Here is a 23,672-nt window from a genome sequence, read left to right as displayed (position 1 = left end):
TTTCACCTTCATTGACTCTTTCAACCTGTCAAACAAGTTTGCACTTAAACACACTAAAAATGAACCTTCATTTTTATATTAATACCTATATCTCTTCAGTATGCATGGTGAAGGTTTTTTTTTTTTTTTACTTATTTTTATTATTTATTTATTTTTGGCTATGTTAGGGTCTTCGTTTCTGTGCGAGGGCTTTCTCTAGTTGTGGCAAGCGGGGGCCACTCTTCATTGCAGTGCGCGGGCCTCTCACTATCGCGTCCTCTCTTGTTGCGGAGCACAGGCTCCAGACGCGCAGGCTCAGTAGTTGTGGCTCACGGGCCCAGTTGCTCCGTGGCATGTGGGATCTTCCCAGACCAGGGCTCGAACCCGTGTCCCCTGCATTAGCAGGCAGATTCTCAACCACTGCGCCACCAGGGAAGCCCCCATGGTGACGTATTAATTCAGAATAACTGCTAACCATTTACAATCAACAAATCAATCATCAATAGCAAATTCAGGGTTTGTGGTTGTTTGTTTAAAAGTCAAGTCTTCTGTGATATGCTTTGTACCGTGCCCAGTATGCAAGAGGTGTTCAATAAGCGGTTACTGAAAGAATATGTCAACCTCTTCAAATTTCAGAAATATTGTATCTACTTCTTGTAGACCCCTTGTCTGCTCTATTCTCAAAGGAAATTAAATTTTTCTCTTCCTCTTTCTTTATAACAAAGCTTCTTTGCTTATTGCCCAGGAACACTGTTCTGAATGGTTGACAATCTATTGTTTGACGATTTGTCCAGACATCTTTCCTGAGTTCACTGTGAGTTGAGAATATTAACTGCTAATATAGCTCATTTTACTTTTAAGATTGGGCTCTAAAAAATTCTTCCCGAATATTTGGTATCTTCTCCTATTTTGCATGAATTATGAAAAATACTACCTAATGACTTTGAAATGAGATATCCAGTTCTCATATTTCACATCAACAAAGCCTCCTTATTTGAATTCACATGTGTGTTTTAAATATTCTGCAAGAATCTTCTTTTGTGTTGTAGTTTGGCTTAGGGCTACTCTGGATTTGGGGGTTTCCAGTTAACTGGTCAGAACTGAACATGATCAATTAATTGCCTGTTTCACAATTTCAGAGGCCCTGTTGCTATATGTAAGATCAAAGGAAAATACCCCCCCCCCAAAAGCTAGTTAAGCATTACTTTTTCCCCCTATTTCAACCATATTTTTCTCATTTAGGTGGTGATTTTTGCTTGCTAGCTGGAAATTTTTATACCCCTTATAGAAATAAATAAGCATCTATGCATTTCCAGTTCTTAGAAATATAAAGTACTACAAATTTTTTAAAAATCTGTATAGATTTAAAAAATCTATATAGACTTCTATGCAGATAGTACATTATGAAATTCTGAACTCCCATACTATTTTTTTCACTTCTACATATACTTATTTTAAACAGAAATTTTTCTAAAACTACAAGCGTTCATAGAAATCATCTAATTTAAATATTTCATTTTAAGAAAATGGTTCAGACATACAAACAGTTTACAATGTGATATTATAAATATATAATATATTATATGGTCAAGACCATATAATATATGGTCAAGATTCAGTATGAGAAAGAAAGCACTGAACATTGGGTTGAGGCTCCCCACAATGTCTTTCCAATTTCATTAAATTTGGTTCATCCAGAGATAACCTATGCCCTGAATTTCATGCTTATCATTATCATGCATGTTTATATAATTTTGCTACATACACATATGCTCAAAAACAATAGATCTAATTAGATATAATAACGTTTTAAAACTTGATATATAAATATATCATCCCCCAAGTATCTTTCTGCAACTCTGCTTTTGTTGTTGCTGCTCCACGTTGCATTTTTGAGGTGCAGTCATGCTAACTCAAGTAGCTATAGTGCATTCACTTTTCTTTTTACTGCATCTAATATTGCAGTATGTGAATAGTCTATAAATTCCTTGTTCACTAATATATCCAAAGATGTTTTTATTTGTTCTCTTTCAAGTAATTCTGCAATGGGTATTTTCCATACATGCATAGAGACATAGAGAAGAATGCACGAGTGGAGAGACTGGATTTGGGGATGGAAGAATCTTTATCGCTAAACTTCTCTCGAAAGTTGTACTATTACCTGTTCTTCACGGTTTCTCCACATCCTCATAAATATTTCATATTGCTGGACTTATAAAATTTTGCCAATTTCATAGTTGTGAAATGATATTTCATCATTTTAACTTGCATTTCTCTACTAACTAGGGAAATTGAATACCTTTTTCAGATGTTTATTGGACATTGAGAATCCTCTTCTGTCAACTGTTCATCTTGTTGGCTCATTTTTTTCTATAATATTTTTGTCTTTATCGATTTATAAGAAATCTTTATGTTCTTGGACACCAATCCTTCTTTGGTTGTATAACCGAAGATATTGCATAGCAAATATATTCTCTCAGTCTATGCTTTGACTTTTTGTGTGTACATACATTTTTTTCATATGCCTAATCTATTGTCTGAATAATTCATCTTTCCTTACTGCCCTCTAATGCCACCTGGTATTTATCAAGTTTCCATAAATGTAGGGATATATTTCTAAGCCCTCTATTTTGTTCCCCTGGACTAACTTCTAGCTATGAACCAAAGCTACATTGCCTCGATTACTGTCATTATATATTAAGCCTTAATAGTCAATATAGAAATTCCCCATACCTTGTTCTTCAAAATTGTATTGACAAGTTTTGACCCTTTCCTCTTGTAAACACACTTTAGAATTAACTTTTCAAGTTCTATGAAAAACTACAGTGGGCTTTCAATAATAATTACTTTAATTTTATAGACTAATTTACAATTGAGTCTTCCATCCAGGAACAAGTATACTTGTTAATTTATTTGAGTTTACTCTTTAATTTTAATAGATAAATTAACCCTGGGTTGGAAGTGACTGCTCAAAGTCACATAGCCAATTAATAACAAAACCAGTGGTAGAAGGAAGATCTGTTGACTCCTTAGTAGCTCGTACACTAAAAACATTTAATTATTTAGTCAGTTAAGAAAGAAGACCTTGGAGTCCTTGCAGCTACGGCACCCACCATCAGGAAAGTGAATTCAACTTCCCAAGTTTACTAGGCCCTTGATAAATCAGAGTGTAGTCAGAGGGCTTGCTAGAAATGCAGAATTTCATCTCTTCCCTGGTCCTACTGAATCAGAATCCTCATTTTTAAAAGATCCCTGGGTTATTGGTAGGCACAGTAAAGTTTATGAAATATTGCTTACCAAACAGAATCCTGAAATTCATTGCATTGGTTCTTTTTCTCTAAAACCTGCCCAAAATGCATATATATATACATATGAATATTCCTTTAAAGGAAACAAAATGTTAAGGGTTTTTCTAAAAACAGCATACCTCTGGAATACTGAGGCTTCTTTTGATATCTGTAGTTATTCAGGAAACAAATACATTAGCTTTGAAATCACTAGCTGCCCCAAATTGGCCTTTTAGCTACTATAAGCCATTGGGGAAAATTCTGTAGAAAAAAGATGGAATACTGTGGAGACAGAAGCACAGAAGATTCAGTCTTTAAAGTAAAACAAAGAAGAAAGATCAGACGATTTTTTCAAGTAGTCACATACTATTCATGTTAATCTCTGTTCAGCCTTCTTCTTGTTTCACTACTATAGCAGCCAGTTATCTACAGTGGGGAGAGGGGAGGAAAAAAAAAAAAAAAAGGTGAGGAGAGGGTATTAAAAAAAAAAAAAAAAAAGTGAGATCCCTGCAATATCACCTCAAGCCACTAGGGGTATCTTTGTACCATTTTTCATCCTGCACTGATTTGGAGTAGAAACCTATATTAGGGGAAAACCAGGGTCCTCGGCATTTTTTTGCGAGCAGTGCACCCAGAATCCAAAAAAGACTTTAAAAAGAAAGAAGGAAAGAATCCACAGTTCTTTTGGTCATCTGAACAGGGCTACGAAATCGCTCTACTGGACATCAGCACCAGGGATTCATTTTTGAGGTCAATTTCCAATCGAGATAAATCTATTGGATTAGTAGGATTATCTGATTGCAGCTGAAAGAAGTAACGTTGTTTGATCATTTGTATTTCTTGCCTGATGGTCGGATTTACATGGAGGTGGCTTTGAGTCTCAAGGATTCTGGATCGTGGTTGCATCTGGAGAGAAAAAAGGATCAATCGACACGTTTTGGAAGTGTCCGTGGGTGAATAAAAAAAGAAAAAAAAAAAAGGAAGGGGGGGGTGCAAAACTGGGGTTGCGGCTGCTTAGAGAAGAAAAAAAAGAAAAAAATAAAGGAAGCATCTTGAATTCTGAAACAAGAATTAACCGGGTGCTCGAGATTCCAAAATAAGCGTCTAGGAACTGGTAAATACTTAGAGCAATTCAGCTTGAATTTGACGGCGAAGTGTTGTAGAAACTGTCTCCTTGAATTATTGGAAGGGGACTGGGGGAAGATGAGGGGGCTCCTTCTGTGGATTTATCTTACTGAGGGTAAGTGTGGGGTCTTTTATTGGGAGGGGGCTGCCTGGGTCTGTGTGCCGCCGCGCGGAAGGTGCTGCGGACACGGTGCCTGTGAAATGGAAAGAAAAGGGGGAGATGTAAACCACCTCGCGCATCTCCGGTGGATCGCTAGGGAGCTACCTAGATCGAGCTTAAAAACCTTATTTTGTGGCGTCGGTGGGGAAGCCAAGCAACCCTCCAAGCTCTCAACTTTGCATTGAAAATCTCTCAGTTGGGAGATCCCTCTTGGATCTAGTGCTTAATCCTAGTGATACTTTAAGGAGAGGCGGCAGCGATGCCTTGGAAAAACCTGCATGTGGAAGGGGGAAGCCCAAGTAGAAAATCGCTGCTGCCTTGGCCGCGGCTTCCAGGGGAATTTTGCAGGGGGAGTTGGCCGTTTCGTATTGTCTCTTTCTCCCTCGCTCTTTCTTCCTTCCCCTTCCCGCCTCTCCCTCCTCTCAGAGACACTAAAGAGTTACAGGGTCACTGCGAGACAGTAGAAGTGGGTGACTGGCCATACATGTTGTTTTGTAATTCACTTGCTCGACTTTGCATAATACAGTCCGAGGTAACTTTCTTCGAGTTGGACGAGTCCAGGAAGGCGTTGCAGCCTTTCTGCCGAGGGCCCAGGCTGGCAAGTGCGCCAGGCAGCCGGCTGCATTTCCGATGGATCCCTACCCTGGCTCCCTCGCCACTTACTGGCTTTTCTTTCCAACTGAGCGGTGCGCGCGTTCCCAGACATTTTCTTGCAGCTGAATTCAGGGGTCTTTTTTTTTTCTTTTTCTTTTAAAATGTTATTTCATTGCTCTCAGTAAAAGCTCGTCTTTATTTACAGTAGGAAAATCAATTTCAGCAGATATAATTAAAATTAATCACTCAAGTGAGTGAATATTAATTGACTTAGGAAGCTAAAAGTTGCTTTGGAATCAGAAAAGCATATTATTCTGAACCAATTTTGGAGTCCACATAGGTTCAGAACAATTACATATAAAGAAGTGGTTCGTTTAAAATATGTGGATAGATATGTTAAATAAGTTAATGCACTCCCCTCCCTTTATAAGCTTCTAATACCTCAGCATCATAGTTTTAGTTGGCTTTTCCTATTTAAGGCCAATTTGTTAAATTTTAAACCTCAGATATTCAGCTGTATTAGAATAAAATGGAGATATATAATAGTTAAACTATAAAATAATGTATTTTCTACATTTTAATCTTTTAAAGAAAAGCATCAAATATTTTTTCAGGGGTTTCTGTTTATAGATTATGAAATGTGACCTTTATGGTTTTAACATTGAAACCTCTTCATTAAGTGTGAACTCATTGAAATGCAACTCTTCAATATCATCTAAAGCACTCATCATCCCAATACTTATTTCAGGAATTCCAGATACATCAGACATTCAGGTATTAAAAGAGGAGCCTCACCAAACTTTCTTCCTGGATTTGCGTGTGTATATGTGTTTCGTAAATCTAAATACTGAAACAAGAACAATGCCATTCCTTTTTTAAGATTAAATAGTAAAATATGAAACTCTTGTCTCCCAAGGATTCTACAGTGGAAAAGTTACTTATTTCTGCAGACTTTGCGTAAGTTTTTCTAGAGATGATAAAAACAGCAAGAAATAGTTTCTACAAGCCTAACTGTTAGTTTTAAGAAGATATCTGAGAGGTTGGGTTTGCCTTTTTTTTTTTTTAACGCAGCTCTAAATCACGTGGTTTATGTGCAGCAAGAACTAGAAGAATGGATATTCTGCATTTTGGTACATTCTAGCCACTGATCCTGGCCACATAGTCTGCTAATATTAACATCTTTTTCAAAGTTTAAATTTAAAAAGACAGCTAGCAAGTAACATATTAAATGATAATAGTAAATCAATAATGAAGGTGAATGGGAGATGGGCTGGGATTCCTCTTTTTAGACTAGTAGAGAATATAATGTTGATACTATAAAAGTAGATGGAAAATATGAAATATGAAAAGGGAAGTCATTTTAAAATTTAATTTGCATATTTCACAACCACTGACCCAGTGGTCATGGCATGTGCAATAGTGCTAAAGCCAGGAGAGTCAGCTTAAAGTGCCTTTGTCATGGCTGAACAATATTTTCATCTGTCAAGAGTAATCAATACTTAGTAGTCCCTTGTTCCATTTTCTTTTGGCAGTAAAAATGAAAAGGGGGAAACTTTGGCCCACTCTATGGTTTCTACAAGCAGTTCCTACATAAAACTTTGGTAAACTTTGTAGGTGGTAGATCCACTTTGGAAGGTTAATAATGATAGAAATAAAAATAAACAAAATGATACACCACAAAAAAAATTTAAAGCTGTAGCCAGTAAATGAAGAGCAAGTTACCCAGTTACATAAAAGTTCTCTATTAATAGAGTGGATGACTCTAAGAACTATTGAAAAACCTGAAGAGTTCATTTAGAAAATTAATTACATTTGCTCTACTTTATCGAAATACATTTTTTTTTTTTTTGGTCATGATTATTAAAAAGAACATGGTAGCCTTGATCAGCTGTTTCAATTTTGCTATTGAATAACACAGAATGTGGTAGTTTGGGGTAAAGAAATAGAAACTCTCAATTAGCCCTGAAAGCTGCAAGCACAGTTCCTAATGTATGTGACAAGAAATAACATTGGATTCCCCAAAGCTTACCACCATGGAAAAACTGATGTTGATTCACTGGAGCTTTGCTGCACCTGTCCCTCGAAAGCCTTCCATGTGTTCTAGCTGGCCTAACGTTCAGGGGGTGCTGAATACATTTGCTGCAGATTCGTTCCATGATTTTGAGACATTTAAATACAGTTAAATGTTATTCTACATTAACTGATTTTTTTTTAAAGAAAATTGCTACACACTCTTAATTGAAAGCAAAATGAAAAGGGCAATCCTTTTTTAATGATTTGTTAAAATTTAACACATGGCTTCTCAAAATGCAAATCTTCCATCTCTTCTGCTTTATCGAGAAATGCAAAAAAATAAAACCCTTAAAACTTACAAAGTTTCAATTTTTAATATTTCAAATTTGCAAAGCACAGAAACATTAAAAAATTAACATATAGAACACTCACGATGAATTTAGGGTGTCCTTTTAAATGCCTTTTAAAAGGTAATTTAAAACATTTTGAGGTAGCTAACGTCTTAATCTTGTGGGATAGCTACATCTCAACTGTTCCTAAGAATAATTCCTTAATAGTAACAGGTTTGATTATTTATGCTTTGTTATTAATGGCATCACATTGACAATGTCAAATATTGCTATGTTGCTATAAAAGGATATGAATTATTTCTGCCTTCAATATACGCCCCCCCCCCCAAAAAAAAACCACCTATTTGGTAGCAAACATGTTTGAAAGAGAAAGACTGCCAACTCTAAGCTTAACTGAAGTCAGGGAAAACTAGTAAATCACTCTAAACATTTGAAATTATTAGACATTAAACTTTTGGGGGATTTTATATGAAGTCTTTTTATAACAGTCGATATAATCTCTTCTGTGTCTATTTCCGTTGCATGTAAGAGAAATTCTAGTCAATGGCAAAATGCTTTACTGCTGCCATTACTGCAGACTTTATAGATGAGAGATGTGTCAGCATGTTAGCTTTAGCAGTAATGCCTCTTTTGTGTGAAACCTTATGGGCCTTGCAGGCACTTTCTCATCCTGACACTCATAAAACATTCAATTCCCCATATTTATTATTTAATTTTCTTCCTATATATAGCAACAGAGCACTTCAGTATATGAATGTGTAGCCAAAAAATGGCAGGCAAGCATGAATGGGACTAATGAGCTTTAATAATACACATATTAGGGGTTGCTAAAGGAAGTTTAATTAAGAAAAACAAGTTGAGCATGAAATTCATTTTGGAACAAATGCAAGTTAAGTTACTGCTACAGATGTAAAATCAAAAATCACAGGGATACATCACAGGAAATAAAGTTCCAGCCTGAGACTAGACCTACTAAATGCAGTTGACATCTTAGGACCTGCCTTTAAGTTGATGAGCTTGGGTCTGACTTATGAAATCGAAGAATATACACTTTTTCACAGTTTTCACTCTTCTATAGCAATTTTGGTTTAGTATGTTAACTCTGTATCCAGGCATGTTCCGTATTAGTCCCCCTGAGACAGGCCACACAGTAGCCTTTCATTTTCCTATGGTCTACTTTTCTAATACCACATATGCCTGCAGTTAGGGCTACCTGCCAAAACCCATGCCATCCCTTTGGGTGTGCGATAAGTGGTGCTTCAGTAGGAGATCTGCTCATGTATCAATTTACCTGCACCTATAGTTTAATTTTTGGCATAATTTAGAAAATAAGTAGATTTATTTATCTGTTTGCTTGCTTATTTATTTATTTGGTAGTGGCATTGTATTTTGGGGCAGAAATTGAAGAGGAGAGAGAATATTGGGCAAGTATTTCCTTAGAATGTGGTTTTCTCACATTTTGTCTGTATTTAAATAATGTAGGTACATTCTGGGAAGAGTGAAGCAGTCAGGCAATAATATGAAGGTCTTATGTATGCTCCTCAACAACTGCCTTTTTGGAAACATCCAATTGATAGGCTAATTTATTATTCATACAGACCTTTGGCATCACTTGTGTGTAACAGTAGTTTTTTCTTCCTTGAAACACCCAATGAATATTGAGTCTTCAGAAGAAAAGAGGTTAGTTGTAACATTTCAAAGTGAATTGAAAATCTTGTCTTTTTTTTAGATAGTTATGGTGAATACTTTCATACTGTCGTATGGAATACTCCATATTGGAACTTTAACATGGTCACACATTAAATCAATAAATACTGATTTGATAAAAAACTAACTTAGAATTATCACTGGCATAAGTTTTTCCCATAGGACAACCATTCTGCTTATGATAGAACTGACCAGGAAAACAGTGATTGCTACATATCACATTGACCAACAGTTATCACAGTATTCACACCTGAAAATAATACTTGAGCCATCAGTTCGTTAACCGTAAAGCTAAAAGGAGTAAAGTTTCACTTCAGTAACCATTATGTTTCAAGTCAGTGCATCTGTCATTTTTAATTTAAATCTATATTACTTAGCTATCCAAAACTTTACACGCAAGTGACATTGTTATCTATCCTTTCTCTTATGGGTAAAAAAAAAAAAAGTCACTAGTTTCTTTACCTCTTTAACTGTGCCAAGTATTCTAATGCATATGTTGCTCTAAGATTGATGCCAAAATTTCTATTATTTAGAGCTGTGGTCATTAGTAATAAATCTGAGGAATTGTTTAATATATAAGAGTAAAATACTTTACATGCTGCAATAATACAGTAATAGTAGTCTGTATAACATCCATAATGGCAGGGATTTTTGTCTGGCTTTTCAAAGCTATGTGTGTTTCTCCCCAACACCTAGAACAGTGCCTGGTATTTCACTAGTGACCAATAAATATTGCTAAATGAATATAGAGACCTGGTTCTAGCCTTGGATGTTAACAACTAAATTGGTAACCTCTTGCTTAATACCTGATCTCTTCATTTTTGCTTTTAATTTTTTCTTAACATAAATCAATTGTTGTTTGAACTGATAGATATTTTAAAGCTATGTGCAAAATTCCAAAAGTAGAAAGGAATATATTTAAAAGATTGCATTTTAATCAAAGATAAATAATAATTAAAATTTTTAGTGAAATTTTTATACAGTTTATTTTATTTTGATAAATTATTTTATCAAGACTCATAAGTATAATAGGATTATTTGTGGTTATACTTTACCAAAATGTACATTAGAATTATTTTGTGCCATGTAGGAAATGTGATATCTCAAGGAACTTTGGAAGCACTAAAAATTATTTCTTTTTTCTTTTTTTCTGGGGGACAGAGGACCCCAGGCCCTGAATTTTTTTTTTTTTAATTAATTAATTAATTAATTAATTATTTTGGCTGTGTTGGGTCTTCGTTTCTGTGCGAGGGCTTTCTCTAGTTGCGGCAAGCAGAGGCACTCTTCATCGCGGTGTGCCGGCCTCTCACTATCGCGGCCTCTCTTGTTGCAGAGCACAGGCTCCAGATGCGCAGGCTCAGTAGTTGTGGCTCACGGGCCCAGTTGCTCCGCGGCATGTGGGATCTTCCCAGACCTGGGCTCGAACCCGTGTCCCCTGCATTAGCAGGCAGATTCTCAACCACTGCGCCACCAGGGAAGCCCTAAAAATTATTTCAAACAGTTAGAACACGGGCAATAAGATCTAAAATATAATCATGTTTGGCATTTTGGCCATTAATTCTTTTTTCAATTTTTAAAGCAATTTATAATTACAAATTTCCTATTCAGTTTTATTTAAATGACGAATTTAAATAAAATTTAAATTTTATTTATTTAAATGGTGAAATAATTTAAAATTACTCCATGTGTGTATTAAATTCTTGTGAATATATATTCATTGATGTTTTGTTACGCAAATGGCCCATGAATAGAGCATTGTTTTGAATTTTGTCATTATTAGTACTAATGGATCTGTAATACGAAGAGAAAATAAAAGATGTGGATATCTGAAGAAGATTGCAAGTGTAATAGCCTTTCCCCTTTGGGGCACTGGTTGAGCTCTAAGCCAGGTCAGGAGTGACAGAACCCTTATTGTTGTTTGGTACCTTCCATGAAAGGAGTTGGTGGTCTCAGTCCAGCTCCTAGCAGACAGTTACTGCTTAAACAATAGTAACTACAGTATTTGCCAATTCCAGCAGAAGCCTAGGACTGAATGGGCACAAAGGTTTAACTCCCCCCTCTCTGCTAATCATCCTCCAAGGGGTCAAGATTGACTCACCCTGGCACAGGGCCATACTGAGAAACTTAGCCCTTCCTCTGCCAAAGTTGTAGCTGTTCTCTGGCAGCACGGGATTTTTTAAAGAGGAATTTAATTAAGCAGGGCACCAGGGATGGCAATTCTCCACTCTTCCCAGGCACAGCAACTCACCAGAAAGAAAAATAGGCTTAAATACTGAATTGAGAAGGTAGCACAGCTCTTAGGTTGTACTGTCTTCTCTATAAAGATACTGGCAGGCATAATTAAGTTGCTTCTGGACACGATGACTTGCAACCCAAAAGGGGCTCTTGTCAGACAAAAGCCTCATTAATATCAAGGGAAGTAATCAGCTCTACCTGGCTGTCTCTCCTGAGCTCTTGAGTGATTATTCATTTTCTTCTGGGAGAATCACAGGGTCACCAAATGGTTTTAAAAATGTCTCCTGTGGTATTTTACGTATACATTAAAACTGTTGCCCATGCTTTTTTTTTAACAACCTGTTTTACAGTTCTTGCCCTTCTTGCCCCCTTAACCTTCTTGCTCATCTGGAAGTCAACACTCCTCAGTAGATTTTAAATTTAATAATTAATATTTAGAGATTCTGTCTGAGAATAGGTTCAGAGTAAACAGAAAGTAAAATTTGTTTTATACAGTTAGATGTTAAATGGATTGTTTTACTTGCATACCCAAAACAAAACAAACAAGAACCACCCAATGTTTAGCCATTTGTTGTAATGATGGTCTTAGTAGAAATATTCAGTTGCAGAATGCAGAAGGAGACGCTATCACTTAGATCTCTTTTTCTTTGTGTTGTCAGAAAGCTGTTATGGCATCTTAAAATCCCATTTTTTGCCAAATAGTAATGGAATTAGTCACCAGTCTATATGACCATCCATGCACACCTCTGCATGATGAGGAATTTTCATTGTACTTCAATTTGTCATCCTCTTCTCGGTTTTATCTCCTCTTGCTTCAACTGTAATTAAGATAATGCCTTCACAGAGGTCAAGTATCACAGATGAATAAATAAAATCTGAGGGTAGGGTTAATTAATGAAAAATAATATAATGAATGAATGGGTTATTCATTCAAGAAATATTCTCCAATGACCTACAATGTAATAAATTGTTCTGGGGATGGTAGTTACAAATCAGCAATTGAAAAGCCATAGCCTCTATTCTCAAAGATTAAGGTTAATCTGATTATGTTATTTTTGTGATTATAATTATTCTCATCATACTTGGAGTAAGATCTCACATCCCTAATTTTTTGGCCTAAAAGTTCTGGAAATGTCACTTCTTCTCCAGCCTGATGCCCCACCCTTCTCTCAAGTTACACTGATCTCTTTGTTAATAGGGAGCCCCAGGCTTCACAGCATTTGGGTCTCCCCTTGCCTCTGTCTGACACAGTTTGCCCCCTGACAACTTCTACTCATCTTTCAGAACCCAGTTTACAGGTCACTTCTTCAGGAAGATCATCCTTTCCACTCCAGACTCATTAACTCTCCCCTCAGAGCATTATCCTTCTTGGCAAAGCATTTATGACTAAATGGTTACCTGTGTGATTGATTTACATAAAGTTTGTCTTCCCCATTGAACTTTAGTCTCTTTGGGAATCATCACCATGCCTATCTCCTTCATGTTGGCCTTCCCCGTGCCTGACACTAAATGATGTAATAATAAGGAATCCAAGTTTACAAATTACTGCAGTAAAAAGTACTACAGATTCAGTTACAAGAAAGGCAACAAATGCTTTGAGAGTTGCGGGGAGGGAGTGTTTTTGTGACTGGGAGGATCTGAGAAGGAAGTACTGACATTTGAGCCAGACCTTAAGGGATCCTAGCTGGAGTCCCTCCAGGTAAAATCTGATGGGGAGAGTATTTTTCAGTAAGGAAGATCTTGGTAAACAAGTTGGGTCCAATTCACTGACCATGGCTCCCAGTGCTGTGTTTTGTTTGTTTGTTTTAGTTAATATTGTTTTTTCACAAAGATAGTTTGCTACCAGGTATAACCTCTGTGATATACTTGTGATTTTTTCCTGTTAAAATATTTTGTTGGTAAAATTTTTTTCTCCTATTTCTGTCAAATTTTAGTTTGCCATTTCTCTGTAACATTCTATTTTCTCTGTTATTTACTTACATCATTGGAGAAGTTCATTCAGAGTAGAAATAGCACAAGGAGAGAGAGAACAAGTAGAACCCTGCTTACATGTTCTGTGAAGGAAGGGAGAAGGCGATGTAACCTGGGAACGCTTTGAGGCCTGCCTACCCTTCCTCCTAGAAGGAGGCTCTGGACAGAATTGAGGAAGAGACAGAGTTTATCTTTAGAGTCTCTAAATTCTTCTGCCTTATCTCTTTCTATTTGTTGGAACTCCCTACGTTCATAAAAATGTTTTCTTTTTTTATTGAAAAGTGTTTCAGTGGCTTTGTGTTTCTGATCTTTAGTTTAATTATCTGTTACATAGAGATGATAATTATCTCTAACTCATGGTATTTAGACACAGCTAAATGAGATGATGTAGTTAGCTCACTGGCCCCAGTCCATACTTGTTGGTGCTAGCATTAATCAAGTTATTAATTAATTAATGATGATCATGCCAGTATATACTTGTCACCATGTTCTCCATAGCTACGTGTTGGTATGGCCACAACATGGGCTGTGATAGACCTTGAACTTCTACATGATTAAGGTCTTGAACTTTGATATTCCCACCTTTGTGATTTTTGGTTCTAATTCTTTCTTACCTTTTCTCCTTGTACCCTTCTGGTTCTCCCTGCCTTCCTACCCAGATTTAGTTAATCTATTCAACACTAGAATTACCATTTCTTATAACCTTTGCTCCTTGAAATTCTACCATTCTTGCCTTGCTTATCCCTAATCCTAACTGCTATCATTTACTCTGTGACCCAGGTTATGGAATGTTGCTGGAAAAACTTTCAATACCACACCATTTGGAGCCGCTCCAAATTATGCATGTTAATTAACCTCAGCAAGCTAATCAGCCACCTTCATATTTCCCTCCTGTTGGTGTCCTGTGTATTTCACTCTCCTGAAAACCTTCAAACTGAGCGTATGACTTTATTGAGTTTGTCTCATTCAGGAGCAAAGCAAAATGTCATGTATCATAAAGGTTCAGGACATATTCTTTAGAGTTAGGGAGTCTGCCTTTTTATTTATTTATTTATTTTAGCTTTGTGGCCTTAGGAAAGTTATCTAACCACATAAAGCCTCATTTTCCTCATCTCAGATAATAATACTTGGCTTATAATTTTGTTGTGAGGACTGAATGTAAAGTGCTTTGGACAGAGCTTGGCAAATATTTGGTGATCTATAATATTAGCTTTTTTTGATGTCATTTTCACATAAATGTGGATGTATTTAGCTGTACTTCAAACTGAACATGAAAATAAAACTGTTTCCAGTTTCTTTCCCACCAATTCATTCACTAAGGTAATGGTTTCCACACCTTTGTGGTCACATAATCCTCTGTTTTTGATAACCAAATCATAAAAAAGTATAAAATATATACTTATACTCCTACATAAATATCTCTACCATCAGATTGCAAAACATACACAAAAATAGACACTAAGTGATGAGAAAGATGTCAGTTTTTTGTTTTTTTTTTTAACATAAACTTGATGCCTTCTTCTCATGATTCATTAATAGCTCAAGATGTAGAGATTCTTAGGGCACAGTTCACAGCTACTAAAATGGATATAAATTTGTATTTCAAAGTTATCTTTTTGATGTTTTCAAATATTTTTGTCTGCTTGTTATTATATATGATTAGATAGCCATTATTTTCAGGTTTGCAATGTAGCTGAAGAAGAACTTATGCTAGAACTAGGAGAAGTTTCATTTCTGCTCTTTTTTTGTTCTTATTCTATTACTAGTATTTCCTTTAATCTATATCTTGTGGGAAAATCTTAACGTAGTAGCCAATTTTTTGAGGGTTACATGAACTAAAACATGATGAAAAAGGTATACATCTGCTTATCCAGTGAGATTAACTCTAATACATCACCAAACATTGAAAAGGAACGATAACAACAACAAAATACCACTGCTGGCAAACCCACCACAGTATAGAGCCATCACCTTCCAAAGAACATCTCAAGTGCTGTGTGCATCACACAACCACGTGAAGACACTGGCATGAAACCATATATTCATATTAGCAAAGCTTAATTTCTTTCTCTTTTTGCTTTATAAAAAAATTACAATACATAGAAGTTCAACGATTTACTTCCCTTCTCGCATCTGATACTCTTGTGGTGGGGTATAAACACACTGCTCTGGGTATCTCTGCTCCACAGTGCTGCCAGTTTAATTTTCTTGTGAATAGATTTGATAATACTCTTCCCCTGCTAAGAATATTTAATGGTTTTTCATCATCCAGTGAATAAAATCCAAATTCTTTAGCCTTTTAATTAAGGGCTTGCTTGATTTGGCTGTAACCTGCCTTTTCCAGTCTCATCCAATGCTCAACCTCATTTACTCTGTGTTCTGCCCAAACTAAACTGTGCCCTCCTCAAATGTGGCTGCTGCTTTCCTTTCTGTCATAGGTCAGGTTTCCCATGGAAAAAAAATATAAAGACTCTGAGATGGAGGTTTGCCTGCTAAAAGTTTATTTGGACATACCGTTGGGAAAAACACCTGGGGAGGCAGTCAGGGAATCACAGCCAACTCCTCCCTCGGCCCCTTTCCACAGGGGGCTCTGGGGCTGGGATGGCCCCTCAGAGTGGGTCTGCACTGAGGCAAGAAGACCAGACCTTTCTACACTGGCGTGGACTTTCTCCTTGGAGTGTGAGCTGCTCCCAGGGAGGTTGAGCACCACACTACCACTACATATCTTCTCCACTGTTTCTAGAATGTGCCCTCTACCTGGAATTCCTTCTGTAACCATCAGTGTTTGTCCAATTCTTTGAGGCCCAGCTCATATTCCCCTTGATTTATGAACTCCTTCCTTATCCACTAATTCAAGGTAGACCTGTCTCTCCTTTTAAAGCCTAAGAACATTTTTTTTTCTGATTGCATTCATTTGTTTATTCGTCTCATTTTTAATTACTATGTGAATTAATTACACAGTATTTACTTTAAGTGGTCAGTTACTGAACGGACTCACAGGACTCAAATAGTTTATACTCATTGGACAGCTTTATTACAGGCAAATAATATAATAGAGCAACAGCAGGAGAAGGGTATGCATTGAATAGGGTCTGTAAATCTCAGACTCAGTCTTCTTTGTTCTCCCGTTCCTGGGTCCCACGGGATACCCCTTGTCTCCAGGTCTTGAACCACCAACAGTGTGCATGTGAAACATCTTGGTACAGGAAGCCCACAATCTGCTGGTGGTCAGGTTCTCTTACAGTGAGCCGTTCCCATAAGCACATTTCAGTTACATGGCCAGGGTTGGCCATTGTAAACTGCCACACTCCACTGAATCCAGTTATTACTAAATGCAATTATTATTAAATTATTATTACTAAATCCAACTCTTAAATCCCATTATTATTACTAAGTGCTGTTGCCAGGCTATGTTCTGACTTCAAAACAACTTATAGATTCATAGGTATGAAACATTATTTATCTTTAGTTAATACAGTCAGTCTTCATTATTTCTGGATCTGGATTGCAAATTTGCATGTTCACTAAAATTTATTCATAGCCCCAAAGTCAATACTCATAGTGCTTTTGCAGTCATTCACAGACATGAGCAAAGCAACAAAAAATGTGAGTCACCCCATGAGCGTGCTTCCTGCTGAGGTTGAGCAAGGTGATGATCTGACTTCTGGTTTCAGCTCTCATGCAGAGATGAACAGAGGATGGAGATGGTAGAGAATGCAGTATAGTGAAAGAAGCTCCAACTCTGGGGCCCGGTGGAGGGAATTTGAATCCCAACTCTGGCATCTATCAGTGAGGTGGCCTCAGACAAGTCACTAAACACTTCTGAACTTTGTTTTCTCTTTTGTAAAATAAAGAAAATAGACTCTACTAGGATGAATTGTTTTTAGGGTTTAAGATGATAATTTATAACTATGTGAAATATGTATATATAATATATGTTTGTGTGTATATGCACATACACATGCACACATGCATGTATGTATACAGATGCATTTCCCTCGGAGCAATGGATTCATATTCCCTAATTCAGTGTTTGCAGTGACTTTATAGAACATAACTATGGTAAATAACAACCATCAGTTGTGTAGCATTGGCCAAGCTCCATGCAGCTCTGGTGATAAGCGTGTAATCAATTCAGATCTTTACAATATTGTAGCTACTTGGGAACAATGACTAGATTGTACTTATCTTTAAATTCTCATAGGATTTAGCACAATAGCTTATACCTTATAGATATCCAATAAATGTTTGAGTGAAGGAAAAATTGGACGCATGTGGCCACCCACTGTGATTATTTAATGTCCTAGAAATTTCTCTCTACTCTCTCCAGCATCATCTCTTTGATCTGGGTCACTCAGGAACAAACTAGTTGATGGACCAGGTGTTATGACAAATTAATGCAAGGAGATAATATATTCCCATTTATTATGTTTTTTTAAATGTTATTTATTTTTGTTTTATTTATCTCAGTGGGATTGCACATGCTTTCACCCAAAGGGAGGAATAATGGAGGAATTTGTGAGCTAGTATCTCCACCTACTGCAAAGTCAGAGAAAGCTAGTCCTGTGTGGATTGATAAGCTCATCTACTTGCCTGGACTGCTGAATAAGGCTTTTCTGACCTCATTATTTTAATGTATTTATTATAAACTATTTCAAACATACAGAAAAATACAGAGGATTCCATAACAAAGATGTGTGTGCTCGCGTGTGTCACCCAACACCATCAAATCTTAGATTTGTAAAACTTGCTGTAGTTAATTGTGGTCTTTTAAGGCCTCATCCCAGATTATCATTCATTGTTCCAATTAATCAATTAATAACATTAATTAATTGCTAGAACTCATTTCATACCCTTTTCTCCCTACCCATGGATAAAAAATATTCTGTTATTACATATTTATGCATCTGTGAATAATATGTAGTTTTGTTTTTCATATTTTAAGCTTTATTTAAATAGCATTTTACTATATCTAATCTTTTTTCAAAAATATTGAGATTTATTCATGCTGATATATTTAGGTCTAGGTTCTTTATTTGCACTGAAGTATAGAATTCTAATTTGTGAATATATCATAATTCATTTATCAATATCTGTTAATGGGCATTTATGCTATTATGAAGTTGGGCTTTTTGGGGTTACTCCTTATTATTTTAACATGATCTTGTGTAAACACATATGGATACCCAATCACTGCATTCAATGTTAAGTAAAAAAAGGTAAAAAAGGTAACAAAATCTAAAGTGCCAATAAGAACAGGGTAGACCATTTAAATTTCTCTGTTTCTATGAAATTGTCAGAGTATTTACCTCAATTCTGCCTTCTGAAGGAACATAAAACACTTTTACAATTCAATTTTAAATGCACTAGGATCAATTTTTAAAAAAGTGTTAATTGTGAAGTGAGAGACTGTATCATGTGTAATGATCAAGAGGATGGCCTTTAAAGTAGATGCCAGTGGGCTCCTGGATCTGCTATTGTTTAGCTGAGAGACCTGGGCCAAGGTACTTAACCTCTAAGTCTCAGTTCCTTGTAAGTAAAAAGGAGATAACTGCTGAAGCTAGTTTTTATTGTTGTTGTAAATGAGATGTAAATGCCTAAAAGCTAAGGGTTTGGCATATACTGTACTAAGGAAGCACCAATAAATAGGAAAAAAAAAAACCCTGCCAACAAATTTGAGAGTCTTTAAATTTAGGCATATATATACATGTATATATGTAAATTTTCAGTTATTTAAACAAGCCATATTTTTACATTAACCTTGGGCAACTGTTATTATTATAACAGTGACCTCTGAAAAATATTTGGGGCCGATACTGTAATTATACAGGTAAGCCCATGTATAATGGGATATTTTTGTAACCTTAAAAGCTAACCATTAGAATTTGAAAATTTGCCATGGAATGCAGAATTCTCATCCTCCACAATTTGTGTTAAAGTAGCACATTAAAGTGGGAAACAGCAGCCCTTTTATTTTTTAACACAGTTAAGGATTTGTGAGTACAAAAATGAGTGTTATTTTGTAGGTAACCAAACAAGTACTTTTTTTTTAATTTTTGAATTTTATTTTATTTATTTTTTATACAGCACGTTCTTATTAGTCATCTATTTTATATATGTCAATCCCAATCTCCCAATTCATCCCACCACCACCACCCCACCCCACTTTCCCCCCTTGGTGTCCATATGCCAAACAAGTACTTTTTATTCTGGATGAGATACCAAGTATGTAAAGAAGAATTTTTAGAAATCACTGTATTTGAAAATTAAGCTGAATAAAATATGGTGATGGAGATTTTTAAGTCCTCACCACAGGTTCTCTATTTTAGGTGTCAAAATGCTGCTTTTGAACACCAAAAGGTGAGTAGGAAAGACTTAGTCATGCTGTGGCCCACCACGATTCTGTGCAAGAATGAGCATTATGTACTCTTAACAGAAGTGGGTTTGTGCAGCTAAATCTTCAACACATGCTAGAGTTCTGGCACAGAAATGGGATGGGTCTAAACCTGTCTTTTGTATGTTAATGTGCTTTCACAACAAAGGTATGAGAATTAACACAGACAAGTATTCTTGAAGAAAGACATTTATCTTCTTATTGCCATCTGTGATGAATTGTTCAGAGCTAAAGGAACACCAGGCTTGAAACAAATCTCCTGCTGCCCTATATAGTTTTTGCAATCTCCTTTTCAATAATATAAAGTCAGGACAGCCTCACTGCCAGACCAGCACTTCTTCAGGAATCTTCCCATAATATGACAGGATAGAACCATCTATAATACAAATCAACACTGTTATTTTCAAACTAAGCACTTTAAAACATTGCTTGAACAAGAAAACTTTGTCCAGTTGTGTGCTATTTTGCAGTTAACGAAAGATTACACTGTGAATTGCATTGCACTGAATGTTACATTTTATTCTGATGCATCCTAAGTTGGACTGGGTAAAGAGTGTTAGATGTTTGATTACTGTTAGTATGCAACGCTATGATTAGGTATGCTTGTTCTTTTAAACTGCCGCACTCTTTTCTTTTTGTACTGTTCTTTTGATCTTTAACAGGTAGTGAGAACATTTGTAATTTAAAATATATTGACTTTGACTCAGAAGTTAATTTTCCTGTTGCAAATTTACTGATATCTAAAATATATAGCTACCTAGATGATAAAAAATAAAGTCTGCAAAAAATGATGCCAACTTCTGTCTCTTTTTCAAGTTGTGTCTAAAGGCATTTTGTCTTTTAAATTCTTGAATCTTAATTTAAGGTGAAGGAGCTATAGCCAATGATTTTATGTATACTTTTGAGAAATAGCAAGGAGATTGACCTTATAAGGTAGTTGCACTTAAATGATCATAGTTGAACTAATACTGGTTTTCTTGTTCTAACATAATCTTTGTTTTTTTCTATATAGCACAGGATTGGGGACCATCTTTTTATTTGTTTGTTTGTTTAATATATATAGTCATTCTTACAAAGTTTGTTTACATTTGACTAATTCCCTACCAATATTTTTAAAAAGGTTTTCTGCTACTGAATTCTAATTTTTAGTATGTTTGGTGATTAATACTGTGGTCCCTTAAAGTGATTGAAGACTTTCAATAAAGGGAAAATTTCACACATAACCTTCAGTATTTTAAGAAAACTGTACTGTGAAATACTCCTGAAACTGTATATTTTAACAAGGCCTGCTTTCTATTAAATGTGTATAAAGCCAGGAGGCAAGTTTCTCAATATTCTAATAATCGGTTATTTCATCTGTCATCTCACATCAAACCATAATTTTCCTATGGTAGTATTTAACTCACCTGACTCCAGCCACTATTAAAGTATTTCTGTAGCTTGTAAAACATCTAGTTATCACTCTGTCTACTTTAGCTTGTTTGTACTAATGATTTATTTTCATTTTCTCTAGGATATAGACCTGCAGCTAACTGGATTTGATTTATAAGAGGGAAATGTACAGTCAATGGCCACTCTCACTACCGTTGCTACTATGGAAAACAGAATGGTCAATAGGATATGGTCTGATAAATAGCGATGATTGAAGATGCTACTTCAATACATGTGAAATCAGTGGGAGATACTGGCTGCATGAAGAGCTTTCTGAGCTTTTCTTGACAAGCTCGCCTTTGAGAAATCTGAGGTGTATTCTACCGTTATACGGTTTTTCTCAAGTGGATACAAACACCTTTGCCTCACTGCAACCAGACAACTACACAACTGATGTGGAACCATGGCGCTGCCCAGATGCATGTGGCCAGCTTATGTTTGGAGAGCAGTAATGGCATGCTTGGTACACAGGGGATTGGGTGCCTCATTGACTCTTTGTGTGTTGGGCTGTTTGCTTCAGGCTGCCCACGTGCTCTCACAAAAATTGGATGATGGAGACCCACTGGTGACTACCAACTTCGGCAAGATAAGAGGGATTAAGAAAGAACTCAATAATGAAATTTTGGGTCCTGTTATTCAGTTTCTTGGCATTCCATATGCAGCCCCGCCAACAGGAGAACATCGTTTTCAGCCTCCAGAACCACCATCTCCTTGGTCAGATATCAGGAATGCTACTCAGTTTGCTCCTGTGTGTCCCCAGAATATCATTGATGGCAGATTGCCGGAAGTCATGCTTCCTGTGTGGTTTACTAATAACTTGGATGTGGTTTCATCATACGTACAAGACCAGAGTGAAGATTGCCTGTATTTAAATATATACGTCCCAACTGAGGATGGTGAGTTTACTACAGGAAAAACAGGGAGATATATTTATATTTTTCTATTCTAACAATATTAATTCATGTGTACTGGTAGCATGCATGGCTTTTCCTGTCGGCACGTAGACATATTTTACATGTGTGCATGCAGCTCTTTTTGTTTATGTGTGTTGGCGTTCTTATTTTTTTCCTGTGCCTACTCATTTTCTTTCCTCTGCAGCACGTATATTTAGGTAGAAATGGGTTCCTAATTTCCATTTCCTACCGAATGACTTCTGAGAAGATGCATCAACATTTCTCCATTGCATGTGCAGGCTCAGCGAATTGGGGATCTTTCGCACTCAGTAAACGCAGGAGCGTATTAAGTTAGATAGTGGTGTTGCATGTTCCGGCGGTCTGTGATGGAGCGCCATGTTATTTTCTAGTCTTCTATTCATTTTTCAGTAAAAAGAATATCCAAGGAATGTGCCAGAAAACCCGGCAAGAAAATATGTAGAAAAGGAGGTATGTATAAAAGTGAAAATAAAAAATGGGGGAAACAGCTTGCAGAGGAAGAACAAGATATTCTCCCTAAGGATGATTTGTTGATGCTGGGAAGTGAATGGTTAGGTGATATTTGGAATTTAATGAAGCCTGTCAAAGAATAGAAAGATGGTTGAGGAGAGCTCTAGCTGAGTAGATGACATTGACAAAGCTCATTGGTGGTTGCCTGTGTGCTGGCGCTGGTGGCATGGACAGGAGTTGAATCTCTGCTTTGAGTTTGTGTATAGAGAAAAAGATACTTAGGTTATTACATTGCCTGCAGGGAACCCAAAGATGCTGCCTTCCCAGCTGTTCAGCTTTGATCTCCGAACCCTTTTCTACAGATAATAGATTCCTGTTTCTCTTAAAATTGATCAGTTCAGTCACAAACCTAGTTTTTTGTTTGTTTATCCTTAGTTCCTTCTGAACACCCTATGAACTTTCTCATATAAGGGTAAATTTGCCATAACTGTTGGACAATTACCATTATTAAGTAATGGTATTTTTTCCCAGACAGTCTTTCCGTTTTCAGTCACTCTTCCAGAAAAAAATGAGATTTTGCAGCTTTTTATACTAAATATTTACAGTCTTAAAATTGCTTTAACATTTTTATATTTATGTTAAACAATTTAAAACATAGGGAAGAACATGATTCAGAAGCTACAATTAAATCAACCTTCAAAGCATCCTCTAGCCAGATTGAGCAAATGTAGACACTGACAGCTGCAAGCTTGCATCTGAATGTAGCTTGTCCACACTCCATTTTTATAGAACATCTAGTAAATCACTCATAGGAGAGTATGATTTTCTCTGGCAGTAAATTATCTGTGTTATTTTGACCTTATTATAACTTTGTAGAATTTTCAATCTTCATACAGAAGTCATATTAATATTCCAGTTCTGTACATTCTCTCTCTCTCTCTGTGCACTTCTGATCTCTTGGCTGGACCAAGTCAGATTTCATTACAGCATTCTTGTGGGGTGGGGAACGTCTAAACTGTTTTTTTTCATTGGGATTGCATTATG

General features: G+C 36.3%; 1 protein-coding gene across 4 annotated transcripts in view; it reads left to right on the top strand.

Moving 5' to 3' along the window:
- Positions 1-1,590: 1,590 nt before the first annotated feature.
- Positions 1,591-23,672, top strand: part of NLGN1 (neuroligin 1) — a 726,540-nt gene continuing 704,458 nt past the window's right edge. For 2 of the 4 annotated variants that reach the window (XM_082393951.1, XM_082393949.1), the window contains exons 1-3: positions 1,591-4,506; positions 21,329-22,142; positions 22,569-22,628. In XM_082393951.1, coding sequence (XP_082250077.1) covers positions 21,650-22,142; positions 22,569-22,628 — 553 coding nt within the window. In that variant the 5' untranslated portion in view covers positions 1,591-4,506; positions 21,329-21,649. The remainder of the gene's footprint in view (positions 4,507-21,328; positions 22,143-22,568; positions 22,629-23,672) is intronic. The other 2 variants (XM_082393952.1, XM_082393950.1) reach the window with 1 other exon arrangement.

This window comes from Balaenoptera borealis, assembly GCF_965194805.1.
Source record: "Balaenoptera borealis genome assembly, chromosome: 5".
Taxonomy (NCBI): domain Eukaryota; kingdom Metazoa; phylum Chordata; class Mammalia; order Artiodactyla; family Balaenopteridae; genus Balaenoptera; species Balaenoptera borealis.
This window is presented reverse-complemented; position numbering and strand designations above follow the sequence as displayed.